We start from the raw sequence: 19,315 nt of genomic DNA, 5'->3' as shown, positions 1-19,315 counted from the left end.
TATGAGTCTCGGGTCCTCATCGCACTGCTGAGCTTTGAGTGCTCATGTGGGTGTGTGTAGGTAAGGATGTGGTTTAAATTCTACATTCTTGTGCCCCACTCACACCCCAAAAATACTTGCCACACTGCTATTGGCCTGTGCAGGCTTGGGCTCTTCCCTGCCAGGATATCAAAAGGCTGCTGAGATGCATAAGGGCCTCAGACTCTCAGACTAGTGACCTACAGTCACTAATAATGACTGCACAGTTAAGGGCCTCCTATCTTTTCCCCCTTCTCCTAGCTGGCTTTGTGCAGACAAATCCCAAGCTGGAGAAGATGAAGGTGAGTGACTTCCAGAAAAAACAGGGCAGTGTTTTAATGGGAAATGCTTCTTCTTTTTTAAACATTTATCTTTATCACCCTGGCCAGTTTTGCTCAGCGGTAAGAGTGTTGACCTGTGGACTGAAGGGTCCCAGGTTCAGTTCCATCAAGGGCACGTACCTCAGTTGCAAGCTCAATTCCTAGCCCTGGTTGCCTGGCAGGTGGCAACCAATTAAGGTATCTCTCTCATATCAGTCTCTCCCCCTCCTATCTACTCTCTCTAAAAATGAATGGGAAAAAATATCCTCAGGTGAGGATTAACCAAAAAGAATTATATATATATATATATACTAGAGGCCTGGTGCACAAAAATTTGTGCACTCGGGGGAGAAGGGGGGGTCCCTCAGCCCAGCCTGTGCCCTCTCGCAGTCTGGGACCCCTCGGGAGATAACGACCTGCTGGCTTAGGCCTGCTCCCGGGTGGCAGAGGGCAGGCCCAATCCCTAGGTGCAGCCCCTGGTCAGGCTCAGAGCAGGGCCAATTGGGGAGTTGGGGCGCCGCCCCCTGTCGTGCACAGAGCAGGGCGGATTGGGAGGTTGCGATGCCACCCTCAGTCACGCTCAGGGTAGGGTCGATTGGGGGGTTGGGGCACCGCCCCCTGTCACACTCAAGGCAGGGTCGATGGGGAGGTTGCGGCGCCACCCCCTGTCACGCACAGAGCAGGGCCGATCAGAGGGTTGGGGCGCTGCCCCCTGTCAGGCATAGAGCAGGGCCCATCAGGGGGTTGGGCGCAGCCCCCTGTCATGCACAGAGCAGGGCCCATCAGGGGGTTGGGGAGCTCCCCCCTGTCACGCACAGAGCAGGCCCATCAGGGGGTTGGGGAGCTCCCCCCTGTCACGCACAGAGCAGGGCTGATCAGGGGGTTGTGGAGCTCCCCCCTGTCACTCACAGAGTAGGGCCAATAGGGGAGTTGGGGCACTTCCCCCTGTCACACACAGAGCAGGGTGGTTCAGGGGGTTGGGGCGCTGCCACTGTCAGACTCAGGGCAGGGCCGATGGGGAGGTTATGGCTCTACCCCATCACACACAGAGCAGGGCCTGTGGGGGGGGGGTGGGGTGCCGCCCCCTGTCACACACAGAGCAGGGCCGATCAGGGTGTTGGGACGCCGCACCCTGTCACAGACAGAGCCGAAGGGCGATCAGGGGGTTTGGGCACTGCCCCTTGTCACGCTGATCCGGTGCCAGGAGGCCTCGCGGCTCCGCTGATCCCGGTGCTGGGAGGCATATTACCCTTTTACTATATAGGATAGAGGCCTGGGGGCTGGCTGGTTTGCCCTGAAGGGTGTCCTGGATCAGGGTGGGGGTCCCCACTGGGGTGCCTGGCCAGCCTGGATGAGGGGATGATGGTTGGTTGCAGCTGGTCACACACCCTTCAGGGTGGGGGTCCCCACTGGGGTGCCTGGCCAGTCTGGGTGAGGGGCTGAGGGCTGCTTTCAAGCTGGTGGTTGACTGAAGCTTCCAACCGCTCCTTTTTTTCTTTTTTTCTTTTTATTCTGGGCCAGCTTTAGCTCTGGCTCTAGCTCTGAGGCTTCCGCTGCTGAAAGCAGGTATCTGGTTTGTTTGGGTTCTATAATTGAAACAATGTATAACTCCAGCTCTGAGATCCCGGGCTGGCTGAAAGCTGGTTTCTGGGGTTTTGTTTAGCTTCTATATTTGTTACAAAGTTTCAAACTGCCAGCTCAGAGGCCGGCAAGGCAGGCGGGGAACGTTGGAGTCCTCTGTCACTGAAGCAAGCAAGCTTCCTGTTAGTTCCAGCTGCCTGGCTGCCGGCCGCCATCTTGGCTGACAGTTAATTTGCATATCACCCTGATTAGCCAATGGGAAAGGTAGCGGTCGTACACTAATTACCATGTTTCTCTTTTATTAGATTAGATTTGAAAGTATTATAGATGTTCCCTTATTTCCCCATTGACCTCCTCCATTCCACACCCACCCCACCCCAGGCCTTCACCACACTATTGTCTGTGTCCATGGGTTATACCTATGTGCATATAAGTTCTTTGGTTAGAAGTTACTCTTTTGTCTTGGTCTCCACGATCCCACACTTCATTCCTTCTTGTAAGACACCAACCTCTGCTTTCTTCTTTTTTGTTGTTTCCCCTAAATGTTCCTTCTCTTCTCTTTGAATCTCTTCAAATCTAGAAACGAATGTTCCTTGAATGGAATATGGGTAGCAAAAAAAAAAAGAGCCTCCTTCCTATAGTTCTCTCTCCCCTCCTTCCTAGGTAGAGGCCGCCTGGGTCTCCCTCCAGCCCTCTCAGTGTCTGCCTCAGAGCTGAGTCTCCCTCCAACCCTCTCAGTGTCTCCTCAGAGCTGGGTCTGAGACATGGAAGAACAATGGACATCAGAGTGGATGGGGACATGGGTTTGGATGAGGGACTGTGTTGAGTTATCTCACACTGAGCTAAGCAGAAAAATCATAAGGAGGAGGAAAAAAATCATGTGGAAGCTTTTAGGGATGGCTAAAGTCAGAGTCATCATGTTACCAAACACAGTGGATCCCAGCCACCTGTCACTACTTGAGCCAAATTCAGCAGAGACAGAGTTGAATCATGTATAAACATTTATTCCAACACTAGAGGCCCGATACACAAAAATTTGTGCGCTCGGGGGGAGGGGGGTGGAGGATCCCTCAGCCCGGCCTGTGCCCTCTCGCAGTCTGGGACCCCTCGGGGGATGACCACCTGCTGGCTTAGGCCTACTCCCCAGGGCATTGGGCCTAAGCTGGCAATCAGACATCCCTCTGGCAGTCCAGCAGCCCTCCAGGGATGTCCACTTGCCAGCAGGGAGCAGACCTAAGCTGCAGTCAGACATCCTTAGCACTGCTGAGGAGGCAGGAGAGGCTCCCACCACCACTGCTGTACTGGCAGCCATCAGCCTGGCTTGTGGCTGAGAAGAGTTCCCCATGTGGGAGCGCACTGACCACCAGGAGGCAGCTCCTACATTGAGCATCTGCCCCCTGGTGGTCAGTGTGTGTCATAGTGACCAGTCATTCCCAGTCTGTGTTGTTAGGGTCAGTTTGCATATTATCCTTTTACTATATAGGATAGAGGCCTGGTGCATGGGTGGGGACTGGCTGGTTTGCCCTGAAGGGTGTCCCGGATCAGGCTGGGAGTCCCGCTTGGGTGCCTGGCCAGCCTGGGTGAGGGGCTGATGGCTGTTTGCAGCTTGTCATACCCTCTTCATGGTGGGGGTCCCCACTGGGGTGCCTGGCCAGTCTGGGTGAGGGACTGAGGACCATTTTCAGTCTGGCTGGTGACTGAAGCTCCCAGCCTGTCCTTTTTTCTTTTTTTTTTTATTCTGGGATTTATTTACCTTCTATAATTGAAACTTTGTTGCTGTCACTGGAGCTTAGAGTCAGCTCCAGCTCTGAGGCCACTGCCTGCTGAAAGCAGGTATCTGGGGTTTGTTTAGCTTCTATAATTGAAACTTTGTTGCTTACGGAGCTCAGAGCCGGGCCGCGGCTGGGGGGGAACCTTGGCTTCCTCCATCACTGGAGCAAGCAAGCCTCCTGCTTGCTTCAGCTGCATGGCTGCCGGCCGCCATCTTGGTTGGTGGTTAATTTGCATATCACCCTGACTAGCCAATGGGAAGCATAGTGAAGGTATGGTCAATTATCCTTTTTGTCTTTTATTAGATAGGAGGATTGCCGGCAGCATGGGAGAGCAGTTGGTCACCCTGAAAATTCTGCTCTGACCCCTGCCTCCCAGCCAGCTGGCTGACTACATACAGGTGAGGGAGAAAGCTACATGCAGCTTTGAGCTGTGAGTTTAACAGGGAAAGGGCAGGGGAGAGTCTGCAGCCTGGCCTTCAGGAGCTCAAAGTCCAATGACAAGGTGGCTAATCTATGATTGCAAACAGCTCAGCTTGTTCTGGGATGCTCAACGTTCCTGAGGCAAACTCCTGGAGGGGTCAGGGTACAGGCACAGCAACTAAATCAAAGTGTGTCCTGTCCTTGGTCTGCTTTTAAAGTGTATTTCTTTTTACAGCCTGTTTTTCTTCTTGCAACACATCCTCCAGTTTCCCAGTGTCTGTAAGAAAACCTCTTTCCTGTAGTCGGGGAATCATCATTAAATAGCTGTGACTCTATTCCTGTTACATGCCCTTCCCCTATCAGTCAGAGAAACATGAAATATGTGGAAAGAATAACAGGAGGATTTAGAACCAGGAGCCTTGGATTCCAGCTTCAGTTGTAATTCCAGTTCATGGCTGTTGCCTTGTTGAATAAATGTGTGCATGGTAGCCCTGGCCAGTGTGGCTCAGTGTGTTGGAGAATTGTTCTGCATACTAAAATGTTGCAGGTTTGATCCACAGTATGGATGTTCTCTCCCACATAGATGTTTTTGTCTCTCTCTTCCCCTTCCCTTCTCTCTAAATACAATAAGCATATCCTCAGGTGAGGATTAAAAAATAATAATAATAATAAATGCTATATTCCTAAAAATGCTAAGCATCATCAAAGCCTTCAGTGAGATGTAATCTTTTTAAGAATACAAAAAATACATGTATGGCCATGATGGGGTGGTTGAAGAAAGAATAGCAATGAACTAGGTGTGAATTAGATAACTTTGAGCAAAAGGGAATCATGAAGTTAGGGGCAAATGAATTCTCAGTCGCATGGTTGTTACCACTCTTGGCTTTGGGCAAATCGTTTCACCTCTTCTAGCTTCTGCTAGATATAGACTGCCATGAATAGCAGGAGTAAGCTGGACTAAAAGGCATCTTCAAGTCTAGAGTTTCTCTAAGTCCCCACATCCTAGTAGCCAACATGCTTTTTAGTAATTTTCATTGTAGTAGCAAAGTGGGGGAGGGGGAGCCAAATTATTTAAAATGTTTAGCTTGGAACCACCCAACATGGAAATAGAAATGAATGTTTTCATATAGTACTAGAGGCCCAGTGCACAAATTCATGCACAGGTGCGGTCCGGTTGGCCTGGCCCCAATTGGCGGATTGGGGCTAGGCCTATTGAGAGGAGGAGATGGCAGGAGGTTGGTCGGTGGGCCCACCCTGATTAGGGCTCAATCAGGGCCAGGACAGCTAGGGGGAGGGGCTGCAGGAGGTTAGCCAGCCAGCCTGCCCCCTACTGGGGTGGGATGTTGATCAGGGGCGGGGTTGATCAGGGTGGTGGGGACCCATTGGGGGTGAGGACGGTAGGGGGAGGGGCTGCAGGAGGTTGGCTGGCAGGCCCCGCCCCCTGTTAGGGGGCAATCAGGTTGGGGCCAGCCAGGGGGAGGGACTGCTGGCTGATTGTGGTGGGGTGGGCCGATCAGGGGTGGGGCCAGCTGGGGGGAAGGGCCTTGGGAGGTTCGCTGGCCCCCGTGGACATCATAGAGACTGGTCATTCAGGTCGTTACAGCATTCTGGTGGCTGGCTTTTTATATATATAGACTAGAGGCCCAGAGCACAGAAATTTGTGCACTCAGGGGGGGGGGGTCCCTCAGCCAGGTCTGTGCCCTCTCGCAGTCTGGGACCCCTCGGGGGATGACCACCTGCTGGCTTAGGCCTGCTCCCCGGGGGATTGGGCCTAAGCTGGCAGTCAGACATCCCTCTGGCAGCCCAGGAGCCCTCAGGGGATGCCCACTTGCCAGCGGGGAGCAGACCTAAGCTGCAGTAGGACATCCTTAGTGCTGCTGAGGAGGTGGGAGAGGCTCCCACAACCACTGCTGTACTGACAGCCATCAGCCTGGCTTGTGGCTGAGCAGAGCTCCCCCTGTGGGAGTGCACTGATGACCAGGGGGCTGCTCCTGCATTGAGTGTCTACCCCTGGTGGTCAGTGTGTGTCATAGTGACCAGTCATTCCCAGTCTTTGTGCTGTTAGGGTCAGTTTGCATATTACCCTTTTACTATATAGGATAGAGGCCTGGTGCACGGGTGGGGGCTGGCTGGTTTGCCCTGAAGGGTGTCCCGGATCAGGGTGGGGGTCTCACTGTGGTGCCTGGCCAGCCTGGGTGAGGGGCTGATGGTTGTTTGCAGGCTGGCCACAGCCCCTTCAGGATGGGGGTCCCCAATGGGGTGCCTGGCCAGCTGGGTGAGGGGCTGATGGCTATTTTCTGGCTGGCCATGGTCCCCAGCCACCCAAACTCCCAGTGGAGGCTGGCTGGAAGCAGGTATCTGGGGTTTATTTAGCTTCTATAATTGAAACTTTGTTGCCTTGAATGGAGCTCAGAGCCAGCCAGGGCAGGCGGGAAGCTTGGCTTCCTCCATTGCCGGGGCAACTAAGCTTCCTGCTTGCTCCAGCTCTCGGGCTGCTGGCTGCCATCTTGGTTGAGTTAATTTGCATATAGTCACTCTGATTGGCTGGTAGGCATGGCTTGGGCGTAGCAAAGGTATGGTCAATTTGCATGTTTCTCTTTTATTAAATTAGATTTCCTCATGCATGTCTGTTTTGCTAGTGCATGTACATGTGCATGCATTTAGGGAAAATTATAAAAACCTGCACAGAGAAAACACCTCTCTTCCAGGAGGAGTGACTGCGTAGCGACAACCTGGTGTGCTGGTGATGGAAGCAATCGGCATATACAGTTGGGAATGTTAGGTTCTGTTTTGTGCTGCATCACTCCTTTAGGTGAGGAAGATGGTGTTTGGCTAAAATCTTTTCTAGTCTATTGCTTTTCCAGGGAGTCTAGTTTATTCTTAATCTAAGTCTGTATTTTTCTTATCACAGTTTTCTCCCCTTTCAGTTACCCTCTGCCTTTTTCTCACCATGTGGTTTGGTGGTTTCCTTTTCATACTTCCTATTTTATACTTCCTATATCCTGTGAGCAATTTGTAGCAACTTCCCCTCAGTATACTTTGGGTTTTGCATGGACTTGCATTGATAGAGACAGGAGGAATATGAGAAGATCTGCCTTGTTGAGGAATTTAACTTAAGAACAGGCAATGATAATTTCATGTAGGACTTATTTCTGATGTGTAGAACTCTGATGAAATATGTTCAGGAGATTTGGAAACAGGACAGATGGAGCTGATGATGACAGCAAGTGAGGTGAGGAGTGAAGTGTGTAGTGTGGTGGGTACTGCTAGCCAGACATATTTTAATGAACTCTTCATCTTCTTTCTAGGGAACTACAAAACGTTGGAATTTTTATAGTATTGGCTTGTAAGATCATCATATGAATAAGAGAGTGACATGAGAGGGAAAATTATTCAAGGTAGAGATAACATTAGATTCTAGAATGTTAAACCTGGAAGGCCCCTTGAGGATCTGATAGTAGTCTAGATGAATGTCTTCTTTCCCCATGGTGGAAACTGAGGGTCAAGGATGAGAACTGCCAAGGTTCACAAGGAATTGAAAGTAGAGCTGACTTCTGATTCCACAAATCAAAGAGCCAGTGCTTTTCGCACTCCACCATGCTAATTGGCATGGTGAGAAGCCAGACGGTATGGGGACAGTTACAGAAGGAACCAAACCATTGTTAAATACTGAAGCAATTGAAAACCTTTCCTATGTTGAGAGAATCAAGGCAGGATATCTTCACTCTAGAGCAGTGGTTCTCAACCTTCCTAATGCCACAACCCTTTAATAACAGTTCCCCATGTTGTGGTGACCCCCAACCATAAAATTATTTTCGTTGCTACTTCATAACTGTAATGTTGCTACTGTTATAAATCGTAATGTAAATATCTGATATGCAGGATGTATTTTCATTGTTACAAATTGAAATAATTAAAGCATAGTGATTAATCACAAAAACAATATGTAATTATATGTGTGTTTTCCGATGGTCTTAGGCAACCCCTGTGAAAGGGTGGTTCGACCCCCAAAGGGGTCACGACCCACAGGTTGAGAACCGCTGCTCTAGAGCAGGGGTCTTCAAACTACGGCCCGCGGGCCACATACAAATACAAATATTGTATTTGTTCCCATTTTGCTTTTGTACTTCAAAATAAGATATGTGCAGTGTGCATAGGAATTTGTTCATAGTTTTTTTAAAACTATAGTCCGGCCCTCCAACGGTCTGAGGGACAGTGAACTGGCCCCCTGTTTAAAAAGTTTGAGGACCCCTGCTCTAGAGCCATGAAGTAGCCTTATTCTCACAGAAACATGAAAGCCAGTGTGCTTTTCTCTTTGGCCCTACATCCCAGGCCCGCTCATCCCAGCTCATGATTCTCTGGTCATTTTCATTCATCCAAGCATCTTGTGGTATCTAGCTTCTTTCAGGACAACATGAAAAGAGATTTGACTGTCTTTTGCTCAAAAAAAAAAGTTGGCTTTCAAGTCACAAGAACTTTCAGTCTTGTCACTGACTTCTCATACTACTCTTGTTTGTGTTCTGGATTTCAGCTAATACATGTATTCTCCATTGAGTGCAATGAAAGATTACACAGATGTTAGGAATTATTGTTATTTATGTCATCATTTTTAAATCTTCCAGATGGATTGCTACAAAGATGTGAAAGGCACCATCTATGAATATGACGCCCTCACTCTTGATGGAAAGGAACACATTTCATTCAAGCAGTATGTGGGCAAGCATGTCCTTTTTGTTAATGTGGCCACCTATTGTGGTCTAACAGCTCAATATCCTGGTAAGAATTTATATCTAAACCCCCTTGGGACTAAATTTCCCAGCTCAATATATTCTAAATCATAATTACATTTATGCTTTAATTGTAATTATGCATCAAAATAAATACTTATGATCAAGTGACTTCATTCCCCAATGTCAGGAGTCAGCAAACTATGGCCCACAGGTCAGATCTGGCCAGCCTACTTCTATAGACAAACGTGTACTGGAACACAGCCATGCCCATTCATTTACAGACTGTCTGTGGTTGATTTTATGCTACAAGGCAGAGCTGAAAGGTGGTATGAATACTGGTGACAGAGACCATTTGGCTTGTAAATTCTAAAATATTTACTATTTGACTTTTACAGAGAAAGTTTGCTGATTCCTTCTCTATGTCCTACCTATGCTTTGCTCCTGAGATTTCCAGGAGAATCAATATATATGAATTAGTAACCTCTCTGAAGATTCAAATGTACTTGGTAAATACAGGAGAGACGATAAATATTTTTGAAAATTTTTCAGGATTTTAAAAGACAAAGAAAAGGGGGGAGTACTTACAAAATTTTTAAATTAATTTGATTGTTGAGAGTGTTACAGATGTTCCCCATTTCTCCCTCTGCCCCCTCCACTGGGTTTCCACCCCATCACAGGCTTTCGTCTGTTATCTGTGTCCATGGACTGTGCATAAATTACATAAGTCTCTTGGTTAATCTCTTCCTGCCCTCCCTCCCACCTTGCCTCTGAGATCTATCAGTCTATTCCATGCTTCTATATCTATGGTCCTATTTTGTTTGTCAGTTTATCTTGTTCATTATATTTCACATATAAGTGAGATCATGTGATATATGTCTTTCTTTCTTCTTTCACTTAGCATAATTTTCTCCAGGTCCTTCCATGCTGTCTCAAAGGGTAAGACATCCTTCCTTTTTACTGCTGATAGTATGCAATGGTATAAATGTACCACAGCTTTTTTATTCACTCATCTGCTGACGGGCATTTGGTCTTTTTTCAGATCTTAGCTATAGTAAATTGTGCTGCTATGAACATAGGGGTACATATATTCTTTCTGGTTGATGTTTCAGGATTCTTAGGATATATTCCCAGCAGTGAAATTGCTGGGTCAAAGAAAGTTCTGTTTTTAATATTTTGAGGAAACTCCATACTGTTTTCCATAATGGCTGCACCAGTCTGTATTCCCACCAGCAGTACTAGGGTTCCTTTTTCTCCACATTTTCACCAGCACTTGTTTGTTGATTTATAAATGGTAGCCATTCTGACAGGTATGAAGAAATACCTCACTGTAGTTTTAATTTGCATTTCTTTGATGATTAGTGACATTGAGCATTTTTTTTCATATGTCTATTGGCTATCTGTAGGTCCTCTTTGGAAAAGTGTTTATGCAGGTCCTTTGCTGATTTTCTAATTGGAAACTTACAACCAACATCATACTCAATGAGAAAAAAATAAGTGTTTCCTCTAAGAACAGGAACAAGACAGGGATGTCCTTTCATCACTCTTATTCAACATAGTATTGGAAGACTTAGCCACAGCAATCAGACAAGAAGAAAAAATAAAAAGCATCCAAATTAGAAAGGAGGAAGTAAAACTCTCATTATTTGCAGATGACATGATATTGTACGAAGAAAATCTTAAAGACGCCACTAAAAAACTACTAGATTTAATAAATGAATTTGGCAACATAGCAGGATATAAAATAAATAGCCAAAAATCAATGGCATACTTATACTCCAATAATGAAATCTCAGGAAGAGAAACTAAAACAACAATCCCATTTACCACTGCAACACCAAAATAATAAGATACCTAAAAATAAACTAAACCAAGGAGATAAAATACCTGTACTCAGAAAATTAGAGGACATTGAAAAAAGAGATATAGGAAGATATAAATAAATGGAAATGTATACTGTGTTCATGGATTGGAAAAATTAACATCATTAAAATGTCCATACTACCCAAAACAATCTATAGATTCAATGCAATCCCTATTAAAAGACCAATCACATAATTCACAGGTCTAGAACATATATTCCAAAAATTTATATGAAACCCAAAAAGACCCCAAAGAGCCACAGCAATCTTGAGAAAGAATAAAGTTGGAGGAATCACAATACCAGATTTCAAGTTATACTACAAAGCCATTGTAATAAAAACAGCCTGGTACTGGCACAAGAACAGGCATGTAGATCAATGGAACAGAACAGGGAACCCAGAAATCAACCCAAGCCATTATGTTTAATTAGTATTTGACAAAGGAGGCAAGAGCATACAATGGAGTCAAGACAGTCTCTTCAATAAATGGTGTTGGGAAAAGTGGGCAGATACATGGAAAAAAATGAAACTAGACCACCAATTTTCACCATACACAAGAAATAAACTCTAAATGGATAAAAGACTTAAATGTAAGTTGTGAAACAATAAAAATCCTATAAGAAACCATAGGCAGCAACATCTCAGACATCTCACATAGCAGAATTTTTGCCAATACATCTCCTAGGGAGAGAGAAACAAAGAAAAAATAAACAAATTGGGCTACATCTTTTTTTAAATTATTCTTTATTCATTGAAGTATTACATATGTCTCCTTTTCCCCCCCATTGACCTCCCCCCCCCACTCCCACCCTCCAGAACATGCCCTCACCCCCCTGGTATCTATGTCTATGGATTATGCTTATATGCACGCATACATGTCCTTTGGTTGATCTCTTACTCCCCCTCCCAACCTCCTCTGCCTTCCTCTGAGGTTTGATGGTTAGCTCAATGATTCTGTCTCTGGATCTATTTTTGTTCATCTGTTTATGTTGTTCATTATATTCCACAAATGGGTGAGATATGTGATATTTATCTTTCTCCCACTAGCTTATTTCACTTAGCAAAATGCTCTCCATGTCCATCTGCACAGCAAAAGAAACCAGCACCAAATTGAAAAGAGAACCCACTGTATGGAAGAACATATTTGCCAATGTTACATTTGGTAAATGATAAATTTCAAAAACATATAAAGAACTCATACAGCTCAGCAAGAGGAGAAAAGGTATTTTATACTTAAAATTGCATTTAACTGGAGTGAAGTTTGGTAAAGAAGGAGGCCAAAATGGAAGCAAATAGTCCCTCTCCAACCTTGACAGCTCCTTAGATGTAGTTTTCTCTCTCTGTGAATTATGCAGAGAAGTCTTGTATCTTTCTTATACTTTAGGCCATGTGGTTTAAAAGCAATAAATAATGAAAATGATGGATTATATCAGAAACAGATGCATTTCTTTTATTGAAACTAATAACTTCATTTTTGTTTTTTATTAGGTTTTGAATGGGTAATACATTCAAAAATTTCACAATTCAAAAGGAATGAAAATATTTAGAATAAAAAGTTATTCCACCTCCTTCCTCTTACTCCAGATGACAATATTATCATGTTTACAAAATACAGGGTGGAGCAAAAGTAGGTTTACAATTGAGAGTACACAAAGCAAGAGCTTATTCTTGTATTATTATTATTTACTAACTAGAGGCCTGATGCACGAAATTCATGCAAGGGGCTTAGCCCTCACAGCCCCTACTTCATCCGGAAGGTCGTCTAGAAGGTCATTTGGCTGTCAGGTCTAATTAGCATATTACACTTTTATTATTATAGATTATTACAGTATTTTCCACACAAATAACTATAAACCTACTATTGCCCTACCCTGTATAATAGATCGATTCTTTTTTCTGCTCTTCCTCCACTGATGACTAATATAAATATTACTTGCCATGTTGTTTTTTAAAATTAAGAAGGTGCTTTGGAGTTCAGGCCATTTTCTCATTTTTTAAAAAACTCAATAAAATTCTATTGAACCATAATTCATTTTACCAGTTTAAAAGAAATTTAAAAACCAATTTATTCCATTCCCACTCTATATATAACAGATGAGTAAACTGAATATTTGCTTAAGGATTGGACAACTCTCTTCCTGATTTATTGTCCTCTTTTTCCTGGAAGATGCGATGACCTATAGTGACTAATGACAAGAGGGAAGCACACAGGGAAGTGCTGAGGAACCATGTGGAGACAGGAAAGCAATCTCTAGAAAAATATATATAATTAAAAATAAATAAAAACACTAAGGAGAGATGCCAATTGGTTGAACTGAATCTAAGTGGGTCTAGCTAGTGTTTGCCAGGGGACTGAAGGCATCTAGCCCAGAATGGGTTAACAAAGAAGATGATTATAAAAGTCTGAGCAGACAAGTTGGCAAACTTCCTGGCAGTGGGAGAAGCATGTGGGATCTTGCGTTTTGGCATACCAATGAGAATTTTCGGTAGAATGCATGTTTACCATCCAATAATTGTGGAAGAACACAATAAGCGCAACTCGGAATTTCTCAGGTTCTCTTGGTCCCTGGCAGGGTGACCAGCCTGTACACAGGAGAGAAGTCCTGTCACTGTCCACAGCTTTTCCTTTAAAAAAGGAAATGCTACTCATTAACTAACCAAAAAAGACAAACTGATGAACAGTGATGTTTAAACCTAGCTTTGTTTAAAAATTACCTGATAAGCTTCTTAAAAAAATTGTGGCAAAGAACCTTGGCTGGGTGGAGCATTGAACACTAAGAGGTTGTGGGTTCAATTCCGGTCAAGGCACATACCTAGCCTGTGATTATCTCAAGTCCAACACATATGAGAGGCAACCAATTGATGTTTCTCTCCCTTCTTCCTAAAACAAATAAACAGCCCTGACTGGTTTGGCTCAATGGATAGAGCGTCAGCCTGCAGACTCAAGGGTCCCAGGTTCGATTCAGGTCAAAGGCATGTACCTTGGTTGCGGGCACATGCCCAGTAGGGAGTGTGCAGGAGGCAGCTGTTTGATGTTTCTAACTGTCTAACCCTTTCCCTTCCTCTCTGTAAAAAGTCAATAAAATATATTTAAAAAAATAAAACAAATAAACATACTCAGGTGAGGATTGAAAATGAATTGTGCTAAAGAAAGACAGCAAAATTTAGCACCTTAACCATTTTTAAGTGTACCACTCAATAGTATAAAACATTCACATTGTTGTAAAACAAATCTCCAGAAAGTTTCATCTTGCAAAACTGAAACTCTACTTTCATTCAACAGCCTCCCTCTTCCTTCTTCTAGTCAGGCCCTCAAAACCACCATTCTAATTCTGTTTCTATAAATTTAACTACTGTATAAATCTCATGTGAGTGAAATCATACAATATTGGTCTTTTTATGATTAGTTTATGTTACTTAACAAATTGTCTTCAAGCTTCATCCATGGTGCAGCATATGACAGAATGTCCTTCCTTTTTAAGGCTGAATAATATTCCTTTGTATGAATATACCATATTTGTTCATTCATTCATTCATCAATGGACATTTAGGTTGTTTCCACCTCTTGACTCATGAATAGTGCTGCTAAGGACATGGGTACAAATATCTCATTGAGACTGCTTTCAATTATTTGCATATATACATAAAAGATGAATTGCTAGATCACTGTTAGTTCCTTTTCTTTCTTTCTTCGTTTTTTTTTTTTTTTTGAGGAACCTCCATTCTACTTTCCATAGTGGTTGCATGATTTTACAGTCCCATCAGCAGTGACCTTTTGGGGAATAAAATAACTGGGAGCCGTCTCAGAGGAATGGAACCTGAGAGCTCTGCAATGGGGCCTGGTGGGCCTGCAGCTGACTGACGTGCTGCATATTTGGAAAAAACTATATTTCAATAAAGGGCTTTGCATGCATGTCTGCAGGTTCGGAATCTGACGTTAGCCTTTCTGATCCAGAGACTTTCTCCTCCCTGGGCCTCTGTTTCCTTCTCTGCGAAATGGAATCTTTTTTTAATGCTTTTGTTCTACATAAATTACTACCATAGGCTAATTTTTAAAAAGCAAATAAATTGGACAGATGCAGGACAAAAATCTGTTCACCCACTACAAAAGGTGAGGTTTTTTTTTAAAAATTACAATAAATGCAGAAGTATTTAATGCATGCAGTAGCCTTAAATGAAAAAGCATTGATTCCCATTGTTCCACAAGAAAAATAAAACCACACAGAGAAACCCACATTATCTTACTGTACTCCACGTTAAAATGCATCATATTGGGTTTGTTCATAACAGCACAGAATTCCAAAAGTCAAAATGAAATAAAGCAGGTATTTTAAAGATTTAAGAGCCGTTATCAAAAATAAATTACATTTTTTCAAGATACAGAAATGCTGCTATGATGGCTGGGAGCCCAGTAATCTTTCAATATCACCTCCTGTTGCGATCAGGGCTTGCAAGTTTTTTCACGGCTCAAAAGTCCATTGCACTGAGTTGTTCCAGTTGCTGCTGAAATCTGACTTCTGGACTCTGTAGCTGAGGATTTACTGCAGCGAGAGCCTGCAGCATTTGTTGGATAAACTGCTGGTGTCCAGGTTCCGTGGTTCCTTCCGTGGGTCTTGGGTTTTCACTAGGGGCAGGGCTAGAGCCATTGGTTCCTGAAGAGCCGCCAGTGCTTCCTAATGTCCCCAGTGAAATGGAATCTTCCTCTACACAAGGCAAAGTCTCTGGCCAGGCTGCCATCTTGCCCCATCTCTACCACAGAACTGAACACACTTCAGGAGGAGCTGAAGCCCTTTGGCCTCGTTGTATTGGGCTTTCCCTGCAATCAATTTGGAAAGCAAGAACCAGGTGAAAACTTGGAAATCCTTCCGGGATTGAAGTAAGTACTGCTCAAAACTATGTAGGAGGCCTCTGTCCGCCTTCCTTCAACCTCCAGAGACCCTCCCATATGTGTGACTTACTGGATGGTGCTGGACTAATAGGCTCAGCAGCATCTGCAAACTGACCTGCCTGGTGTGCAGTGAGACTTGGCAGGACTGGGAGGGGCAGGAGCTTTGAAACAGCTGGTTCAGAAACAATGTAGAGCACAGGGACAGACTGCAGGATAGAGAAAAACTAAGTGAATTGGGGAGGCCAAACAAAAATATGGCCTTACCTTTCCTTCCCAGCCTGTCTAGTATATGTCTACCTCTTTCTTCCCTTCCCCATGACATCCAATTTTGATGTTCCATCATAACTTTCCTGGTAACATTATGGCTTATTACAGGTATGTCCGTCCAGGGGGAGGATATGTACCTAATTTCCAGCTTTTTGAGAAAGGTGATGTGAATGGTGAAAAAGAACAGAAGGTTTTCACCTTTTTGAAGGTGAGTGAATGAATGACGTAAGCCTCTTCTTCCCTAATATGTCTAGCATAGCATTGGTGTAGAAATAGACCAAGGGCTCCTGTCCAGAGGTGGGATTGGGCTCTGAGGGAAATCTCCAGATCAGCATGGAGGCTAGAGTTTACACTGTTAGTATCTGTGGGGCTTTGTGTGGTGGAAAAAGATGTAAAATAGCAGCTTTTCCTGGAACCACCCTCTCTTGCTCATTGACATTCATTCATTCATTCATTCATTCATTCAGAGTGCATTTATTGACTGCCTGCTATCTATAAGGTAGCTTACTAAATACTAAGAATATGAAGATGAGTAAGACACAGTGCCTATCCCTTAACAAGCTCACTCTAGAGAGGGAGACATAGAAATCAACAGGTGAAACACAATTTAGCAACTTTTATGAAACAACAACTTTTAGATTCAGAGAACGTGTGAGCTGAAAGCTCCCTAATGATCACCAAAGTTCATTGTTCTTAAATATCAGACTGTGAGCCAAAACCAAATCCTCAGTAAACTGAAGGAACTAGAACAGTATAAGGAGAGTTTTATAAACTCAAATGACTTATAGGGCTGCTCTGTAATTTATTCTTAAAATAATCTTTTTTTATAAAATCAAATGATAAAATAACGATTGTTTTTTAATTTCTTATTTGATAAAACAAAATGCTGGTAACTCGCTATATTGGCCCCAAAAGGTATCTTTGAAATGATCAAGACCTGAGAAACCACATTCTAATCCAAGCTACTAGCAGAAAAAGAATCCAAAGGCTAGAGATGTGACATATCTTACTGGTGGCGATTTTGTGATGAGGTTATGGGTGAAAACATAAAGAAGAAGCCCACTTTCTATAACATCATAAACATTCTTGGTAGTAGGTATGGTGGTAATTCACATGATTTATTAAGAACCACAGGAAACTAAAATACCTAAGTGTAGGAGGGGTTGTATCTCCTGTGGGTGAAATAGCCTGGGTCATCCAGAAGTAAAAAGGATGTTGTCATTTCTCTTCTTTTTCATCTCTCCGCTTCAGCACTCCTGTCCTCACCCCTCTGAGCTCTTGGGCTCCTTCAAACATATCTCCTGGGAGCCCATAAAGGTACAGGACATTCGCTGGAATTTTGAAAAGTTCCTGGTGGGGCCTGATGGAGTCCCTGTCATGCGCTGGTTCCATCGGGCTCCAGTCAGCGCAGTCAAGTCAGACATCCTGCTGTACCTGAAGCAGTTCAAGACTAAATAGGAAGGCCAGGCTGGGCAGGAACCATCCTGCTTCTCACCTGAGACCTGTTCAAAATCCACCTTTGTACTACACTCTCTTTTTAAACAGCCTCCCCTTGACTAAATCGCCTCTTACTGTTAAAGTTCTCATTCTCTACAAGTAGCTTTATATTTGGAAGACTACTGCTCATTCTCCTTGCAAAGGTATGTGGGTGAAAAGCAAAAGAATGAAAACCTGCCCTGGCCATTTTGGCTCAGTGGATAGAGCGTCGGCCTTCGGACTGAAGGATCCCAGGTTCAATTCCAGTCAAGGGCACATGCCTGGGTTTGGGGGTTGATCCCCAGTAGGGAGTGTGTGGGAAGCAGCCAATCAATGATTCTCTCTCATCATTGATGTTTTTCTCTCTCTCCCTCTCCCTTCCTCTCTGAAAGCAATTTTTTAAAAAAGGAATGAAAATCTTATATCCTCAGGTCTCTGTTGAAACTTAAAAATTCATATCCATTAAAGAAAAGTCATCATTCCATCAGAACGGTTTAGTCAACCACAATATCCTGAAGAAGAACGGTTAATAGTTCTGTTTTTGTGTTGTTGTTTTTGCATTCTGACTCCCTCTTCTCTCTCCACCCTAAAAGTGAGGGAATAGCCATGGAGGTTAGAGCCATACAGTCTAGGCTCCACTGCATACATTTTCCTCTCCTGGTAAAATGTATTGTCAACTTTTTTTGGCTCAATCTTCATTCATGCTACCTCTTCCCCCAAATGACCTGTGATTTTCCAGTAGAAGCCCTAAGAGTGGGAACAGAAAATCACCCTCCATGATAGTGAGACCCAGAGCATCTCTCTAATTTGGACCCTACAAAAACTTCTTATTGTCTGATCTTTAGTTCATTCAGGTTATGATGCCTGGGCCAGGCACACTTTGATTCTTCAGTTTCGGAAATAGCCCTGCCACTGTCTCCAATAAAATATTTTTTACTGCATCTGTGATCGCCGTGTGAGTTTTAAATTCCTATCTTACCTTGCTTCTCTTTCTCACTCTATCACAAATGTTGTATTACTCAAATTACCTGAACCCCTCAGGTAAAACAGAAAGACTTATCCTTCCAGGTCCTTGGAAGGTTGCCAGCTGATGGCTCTCAGTTGCATCCCTCCTTAGGAGTTGCCTTAGGTAAATGTCATGTCTCCTTTCCAGGAACAGCCTGTGTCCAACGTAAACTGTGAGGGCTAAAACGCCAGTAATTAACTTCTTGATCTAGGACAACTCTGAGGGCCCATCCAGGCAGCAGAGGTCACAGGGGATAGGTTGACACCTCTTTTGTACTTGCTGCAGCCCAATGTTTCCCTCTGACAAAGTGGCTTCTCTTCTTTGCCCTCAAGTATTGACCCTTAGGTAACACCCCAGTAAACTTTTTGAATAAAAATTTACCTCAGAGTCTTTCCAGGAAGCCTAAAGGAAGACACTAAGATGAAATTTTTAAAGCTGACTTATCTACCATCTGGTTGGCAATGAGGGAATGGGTGGCATACAAATAGCCATTATCAAAAAGTAGCAGTGCAATTGTGAAAACTTCTGCCAAGCCTGTTCTCAGATGGCACACTGAGGTATGAACTTAGTGTGAGCTGTGTCCATTCCTTCCTCTCCTTTTGAATTGGCAAGGCCCAGAGAGTAGTAACTGATGCTCTTTGGAAGAAACTCAACTCACAATCTCATCATGTTCGAGAGCACCTATTCCAAAAAATTCAAGAGGAAGGAACACTTCCAAGCTCATTCTATGAAGCCAACATTACTCTAATACCAAAACCAGATAAAGACAACACAAAGAAAATTACAGGCCAATATTCCTTATGAACATACTAGTAGCCCGGTGCACGAAATTCGTGCACTGGGGTGGGGGGAAGGAGGGGCCCCTTAGTCTGGCCTGTGCCCTCTCCAATCCGGGACCGCTCGGGGAATGTCCGACTGCCTGTTTTTGCCCACACTTTTAACAGATGACAGCTCCATTGTTGTTTCTTTCTTCTCATG

General features: G+C 44.1%; 1 protein-coding gene across 2 annotated transcripts; it reads left to right on the top strand.

Annotated features, from left to right (window-relative positions):
• Nucleotides 1–233: 233 nt before the first annotated feature.
• GPX5 (glutathione peroxidase 5) lies at nt 234–17,313 on the top strand. 2 transcript variants are annotated; one of them, XM_006104707.1, is made up of 5 exons: nt 234–320; nt 8,734–8,887; nt 15,459–15,576; nt 15,964–16,063; nt 17,107–17,313. In XM_006104707.1, exons 1-5 carry the CDS (start codon nt 234–236, stop codon nt 17,311–17,313), a joined length of 666 nt encoding a protein of 221 aa, XP_006104769.1. The 2 variants fall into 2 exon arrangements, with proteins under 2 accessions (XP_006104769.1, XP_006104770.1); XM_006104708.1 differs by lacking the exon at nt 15,459–15,576 and having other exon boundaries at nt 17,107–17,191.
• Nucleotides 17,314–19,315: the final 2,002 nt, after the last annotated feature.

Source organism: Myotis lucifugus, unplaced genomic scaffold (assembly GCF_000147115.1).
Source record: "Myotis lucifugus unplaced genomic scaffold, Myoluc2.0 scaffold_594, whole genome shotgun sequence".
In the NCBI taxonomy this organism is placed as follows: Eukaryota; Metazoa; Chordata; class Mammalia; order Chiroptera; family Vespertilionidae; genus Myotis; species Myotis lucifugus.
Note: the sequence above shows the minus strand (reverse complement) of the source record. Positions and strands in the feature narration are given on the sequence as shown.

Coding starts and splice junctions, on each gene's coding strand:
- GPX5 (XM_006104707.1), top strand. CDS start 234: ATGACTGCACAGTTAAGGGCCTCCTATCTTTTCCCCCTTCTCCTAGCT. Junction 321..8,733: donor CCAAGCTGGAGAAGATGAAG/GTGAGTGACTTC, acceptor TAAATCTTCCAG/ATGGATTGCTACAAAGATGT. Junction 16,064..17,106: donor AGGTTTTCACCTTTTTGAAG/GTGAGTGAATGA, acceptor TCTCCGCTTCAG/CACTCCTGTCCTCACCCCTC.